The 19,289-nt window shown below is 36.7% G+C and overlaps 1 protein-coding gene across 4 annotated transcripts in view; it reads right to left on the bottom strand.

Moving 5' to 3' along the window:
• Window positions 1-19,289, bottom strand: part of MET (MET proto-oncogene, receptor tyrosine kinase) — a 123,517-nt gene that overhangs the window by 86,615 nt on the left and 17,613 nt on the right. For 2 of the 4 annotated variants that reach the window (XM_003261230.3, XM_003261229.3), the window contains exon 2: window positions 8,845-10,058. The exons of 1 other annotated variant lie outside the window; for it this stretch is intronic. In XM_003261230.3, coding sequence (XP_003261278.2) covers window positions 8,845-10,044 — 1,200 coding nt within the window. In that variant the 5' untranslated portion in view covers window positions 10,045-10,058. Of the gene's footprint in view, window positions 1-8,844; window positions 10,059-13,352; window positions 13,403-19,289 lie in introns of all 4 variants that reach the window. One more of the 4 variants, XM_012512338.2, reaches the window with a different exon arrangement.

The following is a 19,289-nucleotide window of genomic DNA, read 5'->3' as shown; positions in this document are numbered from 1 at the left end:
GTAAAGATGAAGGCATTGCCTATAAACCGGAACAATATAAAGATGGCACTAACTGGAGAGCACTCATTTGTACATTCATAGGTGCTCATGATATCCTTGTGAGCACTTGTCTCTCCTTTGGCCTTCCATGCACATGATTCTCATGAGAAGGAAATGGTCTAAAAATGGATGTAATTGTGCAGAGTACAGTGCACAGAGGCAGAAAGACAATGTGACTTGGGATCACTTCAGCATCACATTCCTTTGAATTCTATTAATGTTTATAATTTTGACAGTTTCAAAAGAGCCTGTTTTCTGTGTTCTCAGATTCTTATGTTTCTCTTGGTCATAAAACTTATTGGTAATAGGACAATCCCCTCCTCCCGCAAGAGGAACATGTTCTTCTGACAAATGGGGTCCCAAGTGTTGGCCATAGAAGGAAGAAGAGGGAAACAAGGAAGAAACAACTTGGCCCATGTAAGAAATAGTGATTTTCAAAGAAGCCGATTAAGGTGACAGGCCAGGAAAGGCAGTGAGTGTGAGCATGATCTAAAGTATGTTCTTAGCTTCTAGTAATCTACATATTATTTTCTTCGTATGAAGAAGAACCACATAATAAAAAGTAACTTAATTCATTTAGAAATCAAAAGAATGTTTAAACACATTTACAGCTGTTTATTTTAAGGCAGGAAATGTTTTAAAAAGTTAAATTCTCCAGCATCGTACTACTCCTTGTGATGTTTTTCTAAGTGTAAGATAGTATGCACTAATGACCACAAACCACTTAAGAAAGCTGATTTAATGTAGCAGCTTGTAGTTAAGATGTAAGCTTGTGAAATAAGTAATGACTATTAGTTTATATATTTGCCTCTGTACTAAAGACATATTGCTTTTTTAAAGTTTTAAGCTTTATATAAAAGTTAGCTTTCACCTCCTCAGGACAGCCTTTTGTGACTCAACTACAAAATTTAGATATTCCCTCTTATTTGCATTCACAGATATTTATTTCCCTCACAGCATATTTCATAAATTATCATGATGTATTTGTTCATTGGTGTGATTGAATGTTTACTGTCATCTTCACTATTCTATCTGCTTGTTGAAGACAGGTACAGTCTAGCTCATTCCCCATTGTAATACTATCAGGTTTAGAGACTAAATAAATATCTGTTGAATTTCTGGTTGAATCTTGGTTACATGAATTAATCCTTTCCTCTGTCTCCTGCTGAAAACAATGATTACAAGGTTTTGGCCCTTTTATGCACTAAATAAAATGGTTAGGCTTCTAGCACTTGGCTTAAACTAATAAGATGAAAGAACAAGCAGGTAATGTAATTAGCTTAAGATAAATGGAAAATATTGCACATTTTATTGTCAAGATATTTTTTAGAGATATTCGTTTTCGCTATTGACTGCTACTGCATTAGTGTTTGTAATCTCCTTAGTGCATTAGCACTAAATACTATTGATTCACTCAGAGCTAACAGACCAATTTAATCTGTGCATTTTCCCCATTTCCTGAGCATGACTTCACCTATAGTTTAGTTAGTAGACTGGTTGCTAGATGCAAGTGTTAATCGGATATTTTAAATTTAAAACATTGTTAGAAAATTCAATATCATACAAATTTACTTCTTTGATACACAGACACAAATTCTAGCTAATCATGAATAACTATATATTTTGAGATGACGACTCAGCAAACTTAATTTTTATAAAATCAGCCTTAGAAGAGAATGGTTTACAAATCAAAACTAACCTTAATTCACTCCTTTTATCTAGGGCATCATTTGAAGTATCATCTACCATTTTAATGTCCTCTGACTGATGAACATTTTGCTGATTTACCCAAATAAGACAAATGAAGTCAGACTTTACTCTGAATTCACAATGGTTTTTTTTTGTTTGTTTTATAGTTATACTGTTCATAAATCATTTTTCCCCATTTGTGATCACCAAGAATGGTTAAAACAAAGCTTTAGTCTAAATTAGCATGCAATTGCTAGACATTTTTCTTTCCTCTTGTGGGGAGACTGGAAAATAGTTTTGAAGTATATATGGGTAGCTACACTTTGTCTGCTCCAACATTAGACTAGGTCTAGGGTGAAGTGCAGTAAACTGCTTCCCAAGGCAGAGTGAGGCTTTTAGAATAGGAAGTCAACATGGCTCAGCAAGTAATTCACATGCAAATGAACCTGCTTGGAACATTTTAGTTAGAAAAAAATATGTAATTAGCAGACTGGAATGTATCCAGGATCCTAGATTTGGTTACCACATATATTATTTTAAAAAAAAAATCAAGGGAAGGAGTTTTAATGATTTCAGGAGTAGCTGAGCCCTTGGTTTCATTTTCCTGATAACGAGCACTTTCCAGTCCTCCCTGGATGCTGGAGATGTGACTTAGGGCACATATCTGGGCTCTGAATCATTCTGAACTCCGTGTGCCCACTGAATCAGTGTCTGTGCCAACCCATGAATAAGCAGTGGCAGAAATTCCTGGAGGGTCTTCTATCCAAATTCTGACGGGTCCCCATTTTTCTTTTTAGACTGAGGAGATAAGAACATAGGGTGGAATGGCCACTGATAAGGCAGAAGTCTGAAGTAAGGATGTAACACCCAAAATGTGAAACAGTATTTGGAGTAAAAAAATCCATTATTACTCAAGTAAGTTCATATCCTTATTAATGCAGCATCCCATATGCTTCCAGAAATCTCTAATTATGTTTATGTCAATGAAAATATCATGTATCAGAGTTGTGGATTCAAAGTTTTTAATTAACATTTGGGCTTTACAAAAATCAACTTTAAGATTTATTTCATTTTGTACAAACTCCTTCCCGTTTGCGATATCAGTTTTATCAGATGAATCTCCGTGTAGAAATCAACTACCTAAATAAGACACAGGTTATAATGCCACCTGCTTGAAAGGACATTAAGAAGAATGTCAAATTAATTTAAAATGCATGCGGCATAGTTAACGCTTCATTCCCCACACAAGTGAGAGATATTATCAATCATATCATGAATAAATATAACCCACTGGTAAAACCTACCCACAGTTTTGGTGACAGTTTCAGCACTGTGTTCTCTTGCTATTAGGTTATAAAAACATCATGCCTTTGCTTTTTCATCTTTCCTGGGGTAGAGAGACCTGTGAATGAGCCACGTAATGGTTTAAAGAGCAGTCAGCAAGAGGAAGGGAAAAAGCAAAAGGAATTAGTGGTTCATTTTGTAACATGTTTTCTAACACTGCAAGGGTGTGCCCAGTGATCTCAGGGGGCGTTACAAAATTCTGGAAAGAAACTAATTTTAAATTTCTTTTAATAAAATAATGCAATATGCCACTTTTCGTGGAATGAGTAGCACGGATAATTAAAATAAAGAAGTTAGGAAGCAGTGACTCCCTGAGCCTAGAAGAGGATGAAGTAGTGTCTAGAGAAGAAAAATAAATGAAATGTAAAATTAATAACCTTTTACTTACATTTTTTAAAAAGTACATTGAATCTTTATACCTCAAGGATTTTCTTTCTTGCAAGATTTTGCTTTGGTAGCTATTACATTTGGCATATGGCCAAGATATTTAATATTTAGGTTTGGAAGTCTGTCTAATATTAAGAATGAAGAATCCTTAACAACATTTTTCATATTGGATAACATTTTCTCATTTTTGAGCACAATAAGTAAAAAACTCTATAATCTGACTTCACATTTTTCATCCCTAATACAAAATACATTCTCTTGAGAGTGCTAGATTGTTTAAATAAGGCATGCCAAACCAGCATAATCACATGGATGTTATTTGTAACATTGACTCCACATTCACAGTTCAAGTGGTGTGGGAGATTATAGATATGTGGCCTATAAAAGTTATGAATCTTTGTTTATTTTATTAAATATTACGAGACATGCCCTGAGGATGACAGATCAATAACGGTCCTTGTGGTTTCCTGATGGAAGGCTGCAATTATTTTCTTCCATTACAACTTAAATGTAACTCGATTTTACTCATCTATCATCTTTATAATCATAATAAAGAAACATCACTGTATGTTTATTTTTCTGCCTATTCCTATTATTCTTTGTTTGCATCCTGTTTTGATTTTTGTCCTCCTTTAAAATTGTTTTCATCACTTTGCTTTCTTCCTTTGATGGCTCTGAGTAGTGACTCTTTAACTTTGGCATTCTGTGAAACGGAGATGGAAAATTACTACCTTAAGTTTCCTTTATTTTGGGAAGCAGTTGGCTACTCTTTGAATTTGAGTATAAATGATATTTAAAAACAAGGAGGCCCAATACAAACAACCTATGAGGTTGACTTTTTCTAAAACTGCATTATCTGCAAATTCTTGAATGCAAGATATGACAAAGTACATAAGAGTAATATCTTATGTCATGGATAGTTAGGATTGAAAGTGAGAGGAAGGAGAACAACTTTTACCTTCTAACTTGACTATAGTACAATTTTGATTCAATTGTCTTTCTCCCCATCCTCTGCCCCCTCAAACTACCACCACTCCTCACCCCATCTTTTTTTTGGAACTATTAAATCTTAAGAACAACATAACACAAATTAAGCATTATGGAGGTAGGTCACTCATAACAGTTAGAGAAAGAAGTGAAAGACCCTTGTAAACAATAGAACCAGAACGTGCCTCTTCCAGAAAATAATCCAATCATTTGAATTTGCCTTTCTTTACGCAAGTATTCCTTACAATAATAGCTGCTATTTATTTTGTGCCAAGGACCAAGTTGGGACCTTTTACAGACATTATTAATATACTTGTCCACACAATAGTCCTGCATGCAGGACGATGGGTTCAGAGTTTAAATAATGCTTTCATGGCCATCCAGGTAGAAGATGGTGGGGTTCAGATTTGAACCCACATCTCTGACTTTAGTCTCTTTCCATTAGCCCACGCTGTCTCCCAACGGGCTAAATTTATAGTCATCTTGTGCCAGGTACCTCATATACATTATCCCAAATTTTCACAAAATCCCGTGAAGTAGGTATTGTCATCTGCATGTTACCAATGAGACTCAGCCTCTAAGAAGTTAGGTAATGTGGCAGAAGTCACATGGTTGGTATACAGTAAACCAGGACTTCCACCCAGGTGTGTCTGGCACCAAATGCTTTTCCCCTTCACTTGATCCAACTTTGGTCATTAAGGCCATCAAGATGTTGGTGAAAATATTTGCTACAAGTCTTTCAAATGCTTATCTATAGAGCAAAACTTTGATAATAGAACTTCAAGAAAAACAGTGCTGCGTGTTAACTGTGTTTTCTGAGAGGCGAGAGCTATTTCAAGAACCCTTTTCTAATTTCAACTTTGATTAAAATTTTTTCTAAAATGCAGTATTTCACTTGTTTTAATAAATATTCTATAACTTAGGGAACAGGATCTTTGCTGATTTGGGGATTTAAAAAATTCTCTTATTCTGTATTGATTCTTATTTGTAGGAGATTGGGCCAATGTGTACTGATTCTCGCTTTTTTTCCTGAAATTGTCACATTAATCAATCCCTTATATGTAAAAGACTGTTAGAGATTCCACAGTCTTAAAATTAAATTCCACTTAATTTTAAACAAGTTAATGAAATTTTTGCTACTGCTTATCCTCAAATAGAGATGAGCATTTTTTCTCCCTACATATGGGTCTTTACAAAGGTTCCATCCATATTATGGGACAGTTTTCTCAATTATTTTATTTTGAATAATAATGGGCTATTTAGAGAATATGCATTAGCCTAAAACAACTTCAATCAATACTAATTTAGGATGCTTATAGAGGTTGATTGATGAATGGGTAAAGGAGGAGGTAAAGATATTTAAACAGATTTAGTAATTATTTGTGGGTGTATAATCTCATAATACTCAATGTTGGAAGTCACTGTAAACAAATTCTTTAGAATCACTTTCAAAAGCAACATAAAAAATGGACACACTGTGAGGATCAAGAATATATTCTTATAGAACAACTGACATAATCAAAAACATTGGTATTCTATGCATTTGTGGCTTGGGATAAGTTTCCAGAAACAGCATCGTATGTGGAGACAAAGAGTTCTGAAGCACAAATAGCTTATGGGTGAAGATGACGCGCACTGGGAATTATCAAATGACTCAAAAGAGGGCTTTTGTGATGTCATCAATATGAGAAGATGCATGTGAAGAGTTTGCATAGACGTATTTCATGAAATGTGAGACTGGGAAAAGCAACATAATATGTGATCCTAAATAAGCAAGTCAGGCCTGGTACACCTGCTGGACCCCTAAAATGTAAAAGGCCCATCCTTGGCACTCCCATTATCCGATCTTGTGATAGAAACACTTTTTGCACATGGCGGAGAGCTCAAGGAGTGCCAGGAAATCCCTCTTTCAGCAATGTGTCAACACTGAGGACTGGGCAGAAGCATAAGTGGAAAGTTACTGCTGCAGCTCAGCTTTCTTAACCTTGTCCACAAGAGTCCCTTTATAAATGTATTAGAGATGTTAATAACAAAACTACAATATGTGTGTCTTTTCACCAAACTTGATGCCAAAGTAAAAACTCAGTTCCAAGAAATTATTAAAAGGGTCAGTTGATTTCTGGCCAAGTAAATCTGCCAAGACAAAATGGAGTCATCTTATTGCTTGAGAGTCCTGCTAAACAGCTTTGATCTTGTAATCATTTTGTTTTTTTGTGTGTGATGAATGGCTCTAGGTGCCTTCATTTTGGCATTAAGCTAGGAAATGATTTTATGCTCATTATTGGAACAATCTGAGGTCTGGATGGGGTATATGAAGAGAGAGAATATGTGTAGTCTCAGTCTCAGAAGAAGTTTGATCTTTGTAACCAGAGAAGATAAACAGGCAAATAAATAGAGGAGGTTTGAAGGTATTTGTCTATGGAATTTGGCCAGTGTAAAAGTTGGCTTCCTTTGTAAGAAGACTATGTTGGCAAGTTCCATCTTGTTTCCCGCAAGAATTTTTGTGATGGGAGTGATAATGGTTTCAGGTGTGGCTAGTGCATTTTGGGAATTTTTCCTGCGCGATAAAACTGACCTGAATTTCATTGGATAATCCTGTCTCTTTGTCTCCCTTGGAACACTAAAAAAGTCAAAGGAATAAGATAAAATTCAGATGTGTTTTGAGAATTTCTAGAATTGATAAGTATTTTTACATCTAAGGATTGAAATGTACAAAATTTAAAAAATGAGATATCAATATACCTTTATGAATTCTCTTTTTGATTTTTTTCTTGCCCCACCCTTCTTTTTAATTTTTAACAAAGAAAGATTTAAATAGCAAATCCATGTGCTCTAGGAGCCCTGGAGGAATTCCTAATAGACTCTTTTAAAACTTGTGTCTCAGAATCAACTTACTGGATGCAGAAAAATATCTTCTCTGTAATGCTATTAATATTATATTTTTATTTCCTTATCCCAGGTTTCTGAAAATCATTTTGTTTCCTTTCATTCTTTTGTAGTTTCTAGTAAAGAAAAGGGGGAGCTTCATGAGGAATTCTACTGCTTCTTTGCAACATATATCAAATGTATGCAGGGGGAAATAAGTCTTAGTTGGAATGTATGTGCATTTATGTTATGTATATTCACAGACTTTGGAAGAGATAGGAAGGAAGTTTTGTTTTTAGTTCACCAAAAGATGAACTGACTTTCTTGGAAGTATTTTCCTAGCATCATAAAAAGTTAGCTACAGTTTCCATCTAGAGAAGTGTCCCAGACATTTCAGCAAAAGTCAACCAAATGTTTCTGAATTCATATGCCCTTACCTCTCAGCAAATTATATACTTTATGCTACTGAGGATATGTTTAATGTTCTACCTGATTGCAATTATAACCTTTATATCTTAGATTGAAACTGCTAAAGTAAGTGAAACATACCATGCCAAAGTCAAACTGTCTTTAGAAAAGCTACAGTATTTGTTCATTCAATTATGGCCATAGTCAGGTCCATATTCCAAATCTGGCCTAGATCAAGAAACTCAAAGCCACAATAAACACTCAGACCAGGTGATCAACTGACTAGCAGGATAAATCTCCAGGTATAGCTGATAGCTGTTACTATATTTAAATCACAGCACCAAGAATATCTCTAACAGCTCCTATGAAAATACCATTTCATATAAGTATAAATAATCATCAATAAAAATATTTATGCTTATAAATAACAAATACCAACCAGGTAAAGTGCCAAGCTAGAACTTGGTAGACACAAGTCTTTTCCAGAAGGAAGTCCGTGATTAAAGTCAAGCTCTAAAGGAAGGACTTGGGAGCAAACATTTCCTCTCTACTCTTACAGGTTATTTAGACAAGTATACTAGCTCATTTAAAAATGTTTTATTTACCAGCATTTCAGAAGAGATTTTTTAAAGTTAAGTTCCTTTAAGTAATGTCAAGAATATAGATTAATCATTTTGTATCAGTGAGAGAATATAATCTCATAAGGAACAATTCTTTAAGGCGTACAAATTAGCTTGAGTATCTTGTAAATGTTGCAGAGATTATATAGAAATGTCAATAATTATGTTTTATGGGAATTACTGTTGTGATAAAATCTGTGTAAATCTGATCAGAACTACAAAAGCTTATATGGGAAATAACTTTAATATAATCTGAAATGTCACGAACATGCAAATCTGAATTGTGAAAATATTTTTCTTTTAGTTACCATATTATATTTTAAAGATATAATTTTAGGTGTAAATGAAGATTCAATTTCTCAATTTTCTTGGAAAAAATCTGCAACTATTTTGGATAAATACCATTTACCAAGCACAAAAGAAGCCCTCGATATTCTTTTTGAGACTGATAGTTATTTCTAATTTATACCTCACAGTTTGTAAGTGGGGAACTGATGTGACTTACCCTATTAAAACAGTGCTCATGATTGGGTCCGTAAAAATGCTGGAGACATCTCACATTGTTTTTGTTGACGATCTTGTTGAAGAAGTCGTTGACATATTTGATAGGGAATGCACACATGGCAGATCGATCCATTGGTTCGGCAGAATCTGGCTTGCTTTGTGCGAACACCCCGAAGAGAATGTCATCATTCAGGCTGGCTCCTATTTGTCTAGCAAGTTGGGCCCCAGGCTTGCTGACATATGCAGCCTGAAGGATATTAAACACTTCCTTCTTTGTGGATCTCTTTTTTCTCTTTTCTGTGAGAATACACTCCAGAGGCATTTCCATGTAGGAATGCAATCCAGAGTTTATGGAACAGAACCTGATTATTCTTGTGTGAAAAGTCTGAGCATCTAGAGTTTCCCTTTGGACCGTCAAGAAGTAAATAAAATTGTTGCTTTCAAAGGCATGGACATACTTAATGGGGTAAGAATCTCTGAACTCAGGTAAAACATCAATGTAGGACTGGTCCGTCAAAAACATAAAACCGTCTTTCGTTTCCTTTAGCCTTCTCACTGATATCGAATGCAACGGATGATCTGGGAAATAAGAGGAATTTATGGTATTGCCTACAAAGAAGTTGATGAACCGGTCCTTTACAGATGAAAGGACTTTGGCTCCCAGGGCGCTCACCACGCAGTCAGGACACTGGCTGGGCTCTTCTATCTGTGGGGAGAATATGCAGTGAACCTCCGACTGTATGTCAGCAGTATGATTGTGGGGAAAGACATGTCGCTGGCAGGTCCCTCTATTGATGCTGCCACAGCTAATGAGTTGATCATCATAGTAGGTGTCGACAACCAGAGCCATGTTGATGTTATCTTTCCAAACACCTCCTGATAAATTGGCTTTGCTGCTGCAGTCCTGACATGGGAAACAATCTGGGTGTTCCAGCACAGGCCCGGTCTTGTACTCAGCAACCTTCTGAAGGTCTTCCTCGTTTAAAACATAAATGTAGTTAGTGGCACCGAGGAAAATGTGATGCTCATGTAGAATGACATTCTGGATGGGTGTTTCCGCGGTGAAGTTGGGAAGCTGATACTTCATATTCACATTCATCTTGGACTTTGCTAGTGCCTCTTTACACTCCCCATTGCTCCTCTGCACCAAGGTAAACAAGAGCACGAGGATGCCAGGTGCAAGCACAGCGGGAGTCTTCATTATGAGAGGTTTATCTGCCAAAACAGGTTCAAGGCAAGAGCAGTTCAGTTGTCAGAAACGAAGAGAAAACTGAAAGACCTATACCATTTAAACTATCAGAAACAAAGCTTCCCAACTGGACTTTTACATAGAAGGAAAACAAAAACTCTAGCCAGTTTCACATAAAGATGCATTGTGCGGTTGGACATGACTCCACATAGTTTAATTTTAGAACTCAAGCCATGAACGAATAATTTTAGAGAACCATTGAGATGCAAACAATGTTCTGTATTAAGGTTGATACAGTAACTAAGTTAGACTCATTCAGCAATGAAAGAAAAAACATAGCAACTTTCTTTCTTAACCCCTTGCTGGTTGTTTAATGTGGTTTAATAACTGTGGTTAATGACTAGGTTGATATTTAAACTTTCTCTGTTAGTCAAGTAAAGGAACTGTGGTTCAGATTCATTTATTCTAGAAATCACAGCAGGCATTGTTTTCTTGGGAGCATGTAGAATTACTAGGCTAAATTTAGCTTCCTTTTGGAAGAAAACAATCATAAATTCTAGAAGCAATATGATCACATGCTGTTTATAGGATTTTGTGTGGAGAGGAATGGTATGGTTATAATTTGGCTATAGTTAACCTATTGTTTTAGACAGACAAATGTTTAATGTAAGATCACAGGGAACTGAAAAACAGGAGGCTGAAAATGTATAAAATAAAACATAATCTTCAGAACTAAAGTCCTAGAACTACTTCTCAGGGAAAAACAACATATTGTTCATTACCAAGTCAAAAAGCTATTTAGTAAAAAGAACATTATTTTAACATTTCATTGTATGTATATAGACAGTATTTCTATGAGGAAACATGAATGGGCTTGTTATTCAGTTTTTAAAACTTAAGGTGCACAAGTTATAAACATTGTGAGTTCTCCTTATAATAATTATAGGCAGGGTAGTAGGTTGGAAAGGAGAGGCCTTAGAATGAATATAAACTAAATAGGTATGACTTTTTTTTTAAATAGCATAATTCTGATAGGACAAAGGGAGCCTCTAAAAACATACTAGGCATTATGACTGTGCCAAAGACTTAACGCTGGATCTACAAAAACCACATCAGAAATCACTGAGCAGCTGGTATGTGCACGGCACTGTGCTTGCACTATGGGAAATGGGACATAGCCCCTGCCCTTCAGTGAAGCTGCAATGTGGCTGAGTGATAACACATATATGCTGATTACTGTGGCACTGTACATGATATTATAATACCCTGCATAGCACAAACCAAAAGCTACAAGCATCAAGGGAAAAAAGCACAGCCTGTACTTAGGATTATTATGATCATAAGAAATAGAGACAAGTTCATTATGTTGTGAGGTCCAGGAGAGCAAGGACAAGGTCTGTTTGGCTCATCATTGTATCCCAAGTACCTAGTACAGAGCCTGAGATGCAGAAGGTGTTAAACAAATAGATACTGAATAAATGATGAATAAAAATTAAGGCAAAATTCGAAGTTACATAACAGTTAAGTGTAGTAGCCAAAATTTGCATCCAAAACTTTTTGACTCCAAATCAAAAATAATTTTACTCTACTAGTAGTCTAAGAATTGGGGACTTTAAGAGGTGATTGATAATCATTAAGGAACTTTGAGCTAGAGAGTCATACAATGAAGGTTTTACTCTAGGAAGATTGATCTGGAGGCAGGGTGGCTTAGAACAAAGAGAACCTGGCAATGGAAAGGCCAGTTGACAGGCTGTTTTTATATCCCATAATGAGGTAACAAGGGCTAGAATAAATATGGTAGCCCCAAGGATAGAAGGAATGAATAAGGGACATATTCGAATAAGTAGGATTTGATACCCTAATATATCAAACACGGTGCAAAAAAGAAAGCAAAGACAAACAAAGATGATTAGCAGTTATCTGGAAAAAGTAGAACAAGTTATAAAACTAGGGTAGACTGCACTGGGAAGTTAGGCTGAATATCTGGGAATGGTAGATTGGTTTTAACCATGTTGAGTCGGATGTGCTGCTGGGAAATGAGTGCATATTCTCCTATAAGGATGACTAGTAGGTTTTTCATTATTCACCAGGAAGCAGGTGCCTGGAACAAGTGAAGAATGAAAACTCTGAGCAGACACAGCATTAGTGCCAAAGAACAGAGGCGGAAATGAGAAGGATTCTAAGAAGCCTGCCTTGACTGGGAAAGCGGCATCATCAGTCTTGGGTGAAACAGTATCTGTCTTGAGTGAGACACATGAGTGTCAGATATTTGCCACTGCTGCACTAGAAGGAATAAAAATTTAGAATTTGATTGGCAAAGTAACAGAGACTCCACTCGGACTAGAAATAAACTTTGCACATTATCTGCATAGAGGTGATGGTTAAAACCAGGAATGGGTGTGTTCATGAATGGACTAGATGAAAGAAGAGAAGGCAAATGACCGAAATCTTAGGGGATACCCACAGTTGAGAAATCTGTGGAGGAGTCAAGGAAGGTTAAGCTCAGTGAGGCATCAAGAGAGCAAATATTGCACTGTGTCACAAAAGCCAGGCGAGGGTCTCAAGAAGGAGGACGTTGGTCCACATGGAATCTCTTTGTTGATCTTCAAGGCAGTAGTTTCTATAGTGATATCAGATGTTAAATTGAGGGAATGGGTGATGAAGAAGTAGAATGTTTGTCAAAGGGAAGACAAGCAAAAAGTAGTAACAGGGTGAAAAGGAGTTTATTCTTAAATTGTGAGAAAGACATATGATTATTGGCAGGACCCCCCTTTCTTCTACTAACATTTATTGGATGTCTACAAAGACACGATGCCCTTCCCCGGGAAGCTCAAGTCACTTGATGGAGGCAGTGGGTTAACAGTTATCAGAATACAGAAGAAGGGAGACCAACTTGGCTGGAAATGATGCTAGAGCTGAGTCTCAAAGGAGGATAAAGAATGAAAATTCCTGGCTGAGCGTGGTGGCTCATGCCTGTAATCCTAGCACTTTGGGAGGCTGAGGTGGGCGGATCACTTGAGGTCAGGAGTTTGAACTCAGGCTGATCAATACGGTGAAACCCCATCCCTACTACAAAAAAATTAGCTGGGTGTGGTGACAGGTGCCTGTAATCCTAGCTACTTGGGAGGCTGAGGCAGGAAAATTGCTTGAACTCGGGAAGCGGAGGTTGTAGTGAGCCAAGATCGTGCCACTGGGGGTAGAGGCTATGAAGGGATAAGCAAAGCTAGAGAACTGTAGTTGGACCAGAGGACAAGATGAAGCCTCAGTAAGGCAAAGCCATGTAATAATAAAAATAACAAGAACATGTATTGAGTGCTTACCATGTACGAGGCATTCTGCTAAACTCTTTGATTTACTCTTCATTACCACCCTGTGAAGAAGGAAGTATTATTATCCTTCTCTTCTAGATAAGCAAACTTGCTAAAATCATACAGTCAGAACCAAGATTCAATTCCACGTCTGGCTAACAAGAACTCATCCATGCTCTTAAGTGCTTCACTATACTGAAGCAGCTTCCCAAGAGAGCCAGGAGCATGCGCTAGAACAGAAGTCAGACAATCAGACCTCTGATTCTAGCCCTTTCCCTCTCTAGCTGTGTGACTCCAGGCAATCATCCACCTCTGAGTCCCAGGGTCGGATATTCTCACATAACCATTTTAAGGATCAAAAAAAGATCTCATCTCTGAAAGCACTTTGATCAATATAGAGTATATATAAATGCTTGCTATTTTATCCGTAATTCTCATTGTTTTGCAATGCACTAGCAAATTTTTGGTGCTGGTAGAGGGAATAACAAGGAATAGAAGAAAAGGATTAGGGACAATTTGTTGTGCTAGAGGGAAAATACAAACTGTAAACCAAACTGCAAATACGTATCTAAACCATCTAGAGCACAATGGGAAAAATAAATATGTGAAAAGTTAACTGCATTTATCCATATGGTATCAGCGTATCTAACAAAATTGAGCTTAATATATAATTTATTGCTGTATTTTCTGTAGAAATTATAATGAAAGAAAGGAAACAAATGAATTATTATTGCCAAAAGGGAGAAAAGTATTATAACCAATTTGCATGTTAGTTGATGTCCATTAATGCAGTGTGAAGTGTGAATGGCGTTTTTTTTTCCAGGCTTTTTGAAGGAGCCTTCAAAATAATCTGTATTCCTAGCACTTTGGGAGGCAGAGGTGGGCGGATCACGTGGTCAGGAGATCGAGACCATCCTGGCCAATAGGGTGAAACCCCGTCTCTACTAAAAGTACAAAAATTAGCTGGGCGTGGTGGCTCGTGCCTGTAATCCCAGCTACTTGGGAGGCTGAGGCAGGAGAATCTCTTGAACCAGGGAGTTGGAGGTTGCAGTGAGCTGAGATTGCGCCACTGCACTCCAGCCTGGTGACACAGTGAGACTCCATCTAAAAAAAACAAAAACAAAAACAAAAAAATTAGAGATATTATATTAAATTGTTTTTAAAATAAGATTCATATCTTAAGGTTTGCACATAAGTCACACACTGTACTAAATCTCAGTAGACAAGAATCCAAGAAAATGTTCACATGTAGAAATAGGCTTTTTGTTATTTCATTTGATGAGATGGAAAATCAGTGGGGAAGAAGAATGTATTTTCTATTTAAAGAAAAACCCTCACAGAACACAGTTGGAGTTAGTACCTTAATCTCCTACACCTTCTTTACATTATCTGTTACCATATGGTGATGCCATTTTTCAAGTGAATACATCAAAAAAAGGTTAACTTTTTAATTAAAGAAAAAAATGGGACTAGGGCCTATTGTCGACAACAGAAATTTTAATTAAAATAGAGGTTTCTGTTTAAACCTCAGATAATGAGAAAACGTAATCACCAAAAACGCCCCATTTCCTTGATCATTCCCATTAATAAAGGCCCTTCCCCATTAACAAAGGTGTGTGTTGGTCAGATCAGATCTTTTCTGGGAAATGTTTTGTGTCCTTCCTAAGGAAAGGAGGGAGACCTTTTAGAAGTATTTGGTGCTGAGCTGGGCACTATGATGATAATTGCTAGTTAAATGAGTGACAGCTGAGAGGCCAAGTGCACAGGCACTGGCCAGATTTTAGGGTTTAAATCCAATCACTGTCTATGTTACCTTAGGCAAATAAGTCTAAGCCTCTATTTTCTCATCTAAAATATGGGCAGGATTATAGTACCTACCTCACTCGTGAGACTTATTCTAAGGATTCAATGAGTTAATACATGTAAACCACTAAGAACACTGCCTGGCACATAGTAGGTCAACGCATGTTCTCTATTGTTTGTGCATGGCCCCCAACAAACACTTATAAGCATCTAAGTGTCAGATACTGTACAGAGTGCTGAAGACACAAAGGTAAATAAAACACTTTCCAAATGTCAGTGAGATCTCAGGCCAGTAGTGGAGATAGACAGACTATAGTTTAAACTCCATGTAGAAATGTCTACAGAGGCCCTTAAAGGGGAACTTAACTAGGACAGAAAGTCACGTGGGCTTACCAATCAATCAATCATGGTGCTTTCCTCATAATGCATTCACAATTCTGAGGTCAAACACTGGGACCTAGTTTTAGTTGTGGCAGCGCAGCTAATTATTTGTATGACCCAGGCAAGTCACCCAACTCCTCTGAAGTCAACTGCTTTCTTATTTGAAAATTATAATGCTAAACCAGCTGTGTGCTGGCTCATGACAGCCTACTACGTGCATCTCTTCCCAACTTGTGTTTCAGTGACCTCATCTTGGTAGCCTAAAATCAGCCATGGGGGCTGTATTGACACCATAAAAATTGGCAAACACTACAAATCAGGGCTTGTTATTAAAGCCCGCAGAGGGATGGTTATTAAATATTTAACGGTATACTCCTGGGTGGAACTAAAGAACTTCAAAGTGTTTTCCAATTCTAATAATTTTCAACTCTGAGATTGTTCCTCTATGATTACATTTTACACCAATGCCATTGACTTGGCATATTATTGCTTTCACTTCCTCATCTATATAACTTGCCAGATCTGGCTGTGTGAGCATTTTAATATTTATATTGGTAGTGAAATACTCCAGAAATACTTTCACTTTTCGTATATTTTTGTCCTGATATATTTATTCCCCCATGATGTGTCTGGATCAGGCTTTCAATATAGACTGTCTTTTCACTGTTTCTGTTATTTTTGCTTTCTGAAATAGAGCTAGCCATTTAACCAACTTTGAGTTCCCTGCTAAAAGGAACACGTAAAGATGATTCAAACAGACTGACTAATTCCTTCTCTTAAAATGTTGTGCACATATCAGGTGAAAGTGAATCATCTATAAAACATTTCTTTATTTCTTTTCAGATGAAAGTTAAGGTAATATCACTGGCAAAACATTTCCTAGGAGTGATCATCTCAATGGCACCTTGGCCACTAAACTATTGATATTTAGGAGTACTTCCTTTAAAGAAGATGGCTGTTATTAATAGCAACAAATAACAGTTCAGCCTACCTTTAAAACCAGTGACTTGATCTGTCCACCATCTGCCCACCTCTAGTTTTCTCATTCAACTAGCTTACATTGGTCTTTTAATTTCCCAGAAATCTAGCGATACATTTAAATCTCTAAGTATTCATTGAGTAATTGTCAACACTATCACTGTCCTCATCATAAAAACATTGCAGAGCCTACAAAAATGTATATTGCATTCAAACACTGATTCCTCAGGAAAAAACCCAACAGCGGCAATAGAATAAGTTTTTTCTTGAGAGAGAGACTTTCTAAACCATGACATAGGTAATTTTGCTTTCTTTAGGGATTAATTTCTTAGCTGTCGTAATTTATAACTATGTAGATAACACTTTATAGTACATAGATATGGTCAGTTCCATCATCTCTTCTAATAATGATTATCTTATAAGGTAAGCATTATCCTTTGTTTCCAGATGACAAAACTGAGGTTCAAAGAGGAGAAAATATTATCTGAAATCTACTAAACAAGCAATTCAGTTCTTCTGAGTGTATTTCTAACTGTTTTAAAACGTATGATGCTTATTTGAATTGTTTTAAATTATTTGCATTTCCTGGAAAAGATTTTTATTCCAAAGGCACAGTATTTTAATAAATACCTCTTTTTACCTTCCCAAAATCTACTGTCTCTTATGCTGGCAACGCTTTTGAAAACTCTCCCTCTCCTATCTGCTGGGACTGTCAATCACATGGTCTACATCTTTCAACACAGAATGAGTGTGCAAACCAGGCTGGCCTTTCAACAAACTCTATTCTCTTGACACGGAGCTTGCTCAGGGGTGAGTATGTGGCCAAAGCAAGGCCAAACAGAATCTCTTTGGAGATTTAATATGGATGCTGGGAGAGGGCCTCTTTCCTTCTGACAGCATGAGCACTAAAGATGATGTTAACTTGGGATGTCTGATGCCCATCTTTGCTACTATGTGGAGAAAGCCAGCCTGAGCATGAAACTGACCCAAGAGGCCAGAGAGCCCAGACATGGAGGGAGGCAGGGTCCTGATGTGATTGTTTGAGCATCTGTATCCAGCCATGTCTTAAGCTAAGGGGAGCCAGTAAAATTTCTTCTTTTCTTCCTTATTTCTTTTTTTAAATAAGTTTAAAAATGATTCTTTTATTCCTTGCTCCTGAAAAAGTCCTGAGCTAACAATGTCCAGTAGACAATACTACAACCTTGAGTTTAAACACAAAGTCAAGTGCATAAAACCAACTTTATGTAAAATATTCAAGTAATTGGGATAAACATGGTCTCTTTATTTACTTGAATAATTACTTTAAATATTTCACTTTGCATTTGAGAACATATCTATTAGCTAAGATTTCTGAGGTGGAATACTAGTTTTTTCTTATTATATAATTCCAAAATCTTCTACAATATTTACATAAGATAACCTCAAAATGGAAATAATGGATCTAAGTAAAGAGTTAAGATATAGAAACTGGAAAATATTTCAACATTGCTTTTAAGTGCGAGAAAGGGATTTATGATGATGGAATATGGCTGAGGCCCCATATTAAGGAAATTACAGTCATAAAAACAGCCATGGCTAAATCTCCAGGAAGACTTGCCAGAGTGAAATCTTAAGGAAAAATCTTAGCCCTGTCCACGTTTATATTATGTTTATTAACTTTAAAAGTAGGCCTATTAAAATAGAGTTAAGATTCCAATAGAAGATTCCTAATGACATTTAAAATACTGTATTTATAAACACTCACTGTTTATGAAGAATCATATTACATTATATCATATGATATTAATCAAGTATTTGGGAGCACTCATTGCATGCCATGTACTTGACTAGATACTAAGAGTTTCTTCCCTCAAAGAGTGTACAGTCCGTGGATTTGAAGATAACAGGATAAACTCTGAAATCTAAATGTGTAACCTAAATGGAAAAGTGGATAGATCCACTGGGCTGAAAGCAAATTTGTAAACATGCTTAGTTGAATGTTTGATTCTTATGCCTAAAGACTTAACAGTTAGTGTTATGATCATCAAAAGCACCTACATTGACTTTAAAAAGATAAAACAATAGGCTGTGTCAAAAATCCCTTCTATCATAGCCAGACACTACCTTGACAATGGTTTCCAACAGGGATTCAAAGGGACAGGAGGAATCTTCAGAATTTTTCAGCGCATTCAACTGCTCTTTGGTATAATCACATTTAAACACCCCAAAACAATCTGGAGACAAGGTGGAGTGTAGTGGAGAGAGTGTGGGCTTTAGTGTCAGACAGACTTAGATGGGATGTGAATATGGCCTTTTTCACTGACATGCCTTCTGATTTGAGTGTCAGTTTCTTACATTCAAAACAAGGGGATAATGATATACATCTCATGGGTTGGCCATGAGAGTTGGAGATAAACTGTGAGAAACACTGTCATTCAGTTATGCAGCACACCCTAGCATTTAATAATAGCTACTATGCTTATTATCCTAACTTGCGTTTTGGCCAGTTTTTGCCTGCCCTCATAAAAAATGAGGAAGTTGGCACAGTCCCTTGGGTGAGACCACTCCAAATACCTGGTGACTGTTTCATCACTTTAGTCTTCTCATCTACAGTTTAAATAGTGTTATTTCTTCTTTTCCCATCCTTTAGCCATCTCGTGGTTTTCCTCTAACCTCGGTTCAAGTTCTTGAAGCCCTTTGAAAATTGGCCCCCAAGACAGAAGCCACAGTAACGGCCTCCCATACTAGAGAAGTAAAAACAAATAGGAACGAGTATTTTAACTCTTTAAAAAAGAGTTAGCCCAGGCC

The sequence above is a fragment of the Nomascus leucogenys genome, chromosome 13 (genome assembly GCF_006542625.1).
Source record: "Nomascus leucogenys isolate Asia chromosome 13, Asia_NLE_v1, whole genome shotgun sequence".
In the NCBI taxonomy this organism is placed as follows: Eukaryota; Metazoa; Chordata; class Mammalia; order Primates; family Hylobatidae; genus Nomascus; species Nomascus leucogenys.
Note: the sequence above shows the minus strand (reverse complement) of the source record. Positions and strands in the feature narration are given on the sequence as shown.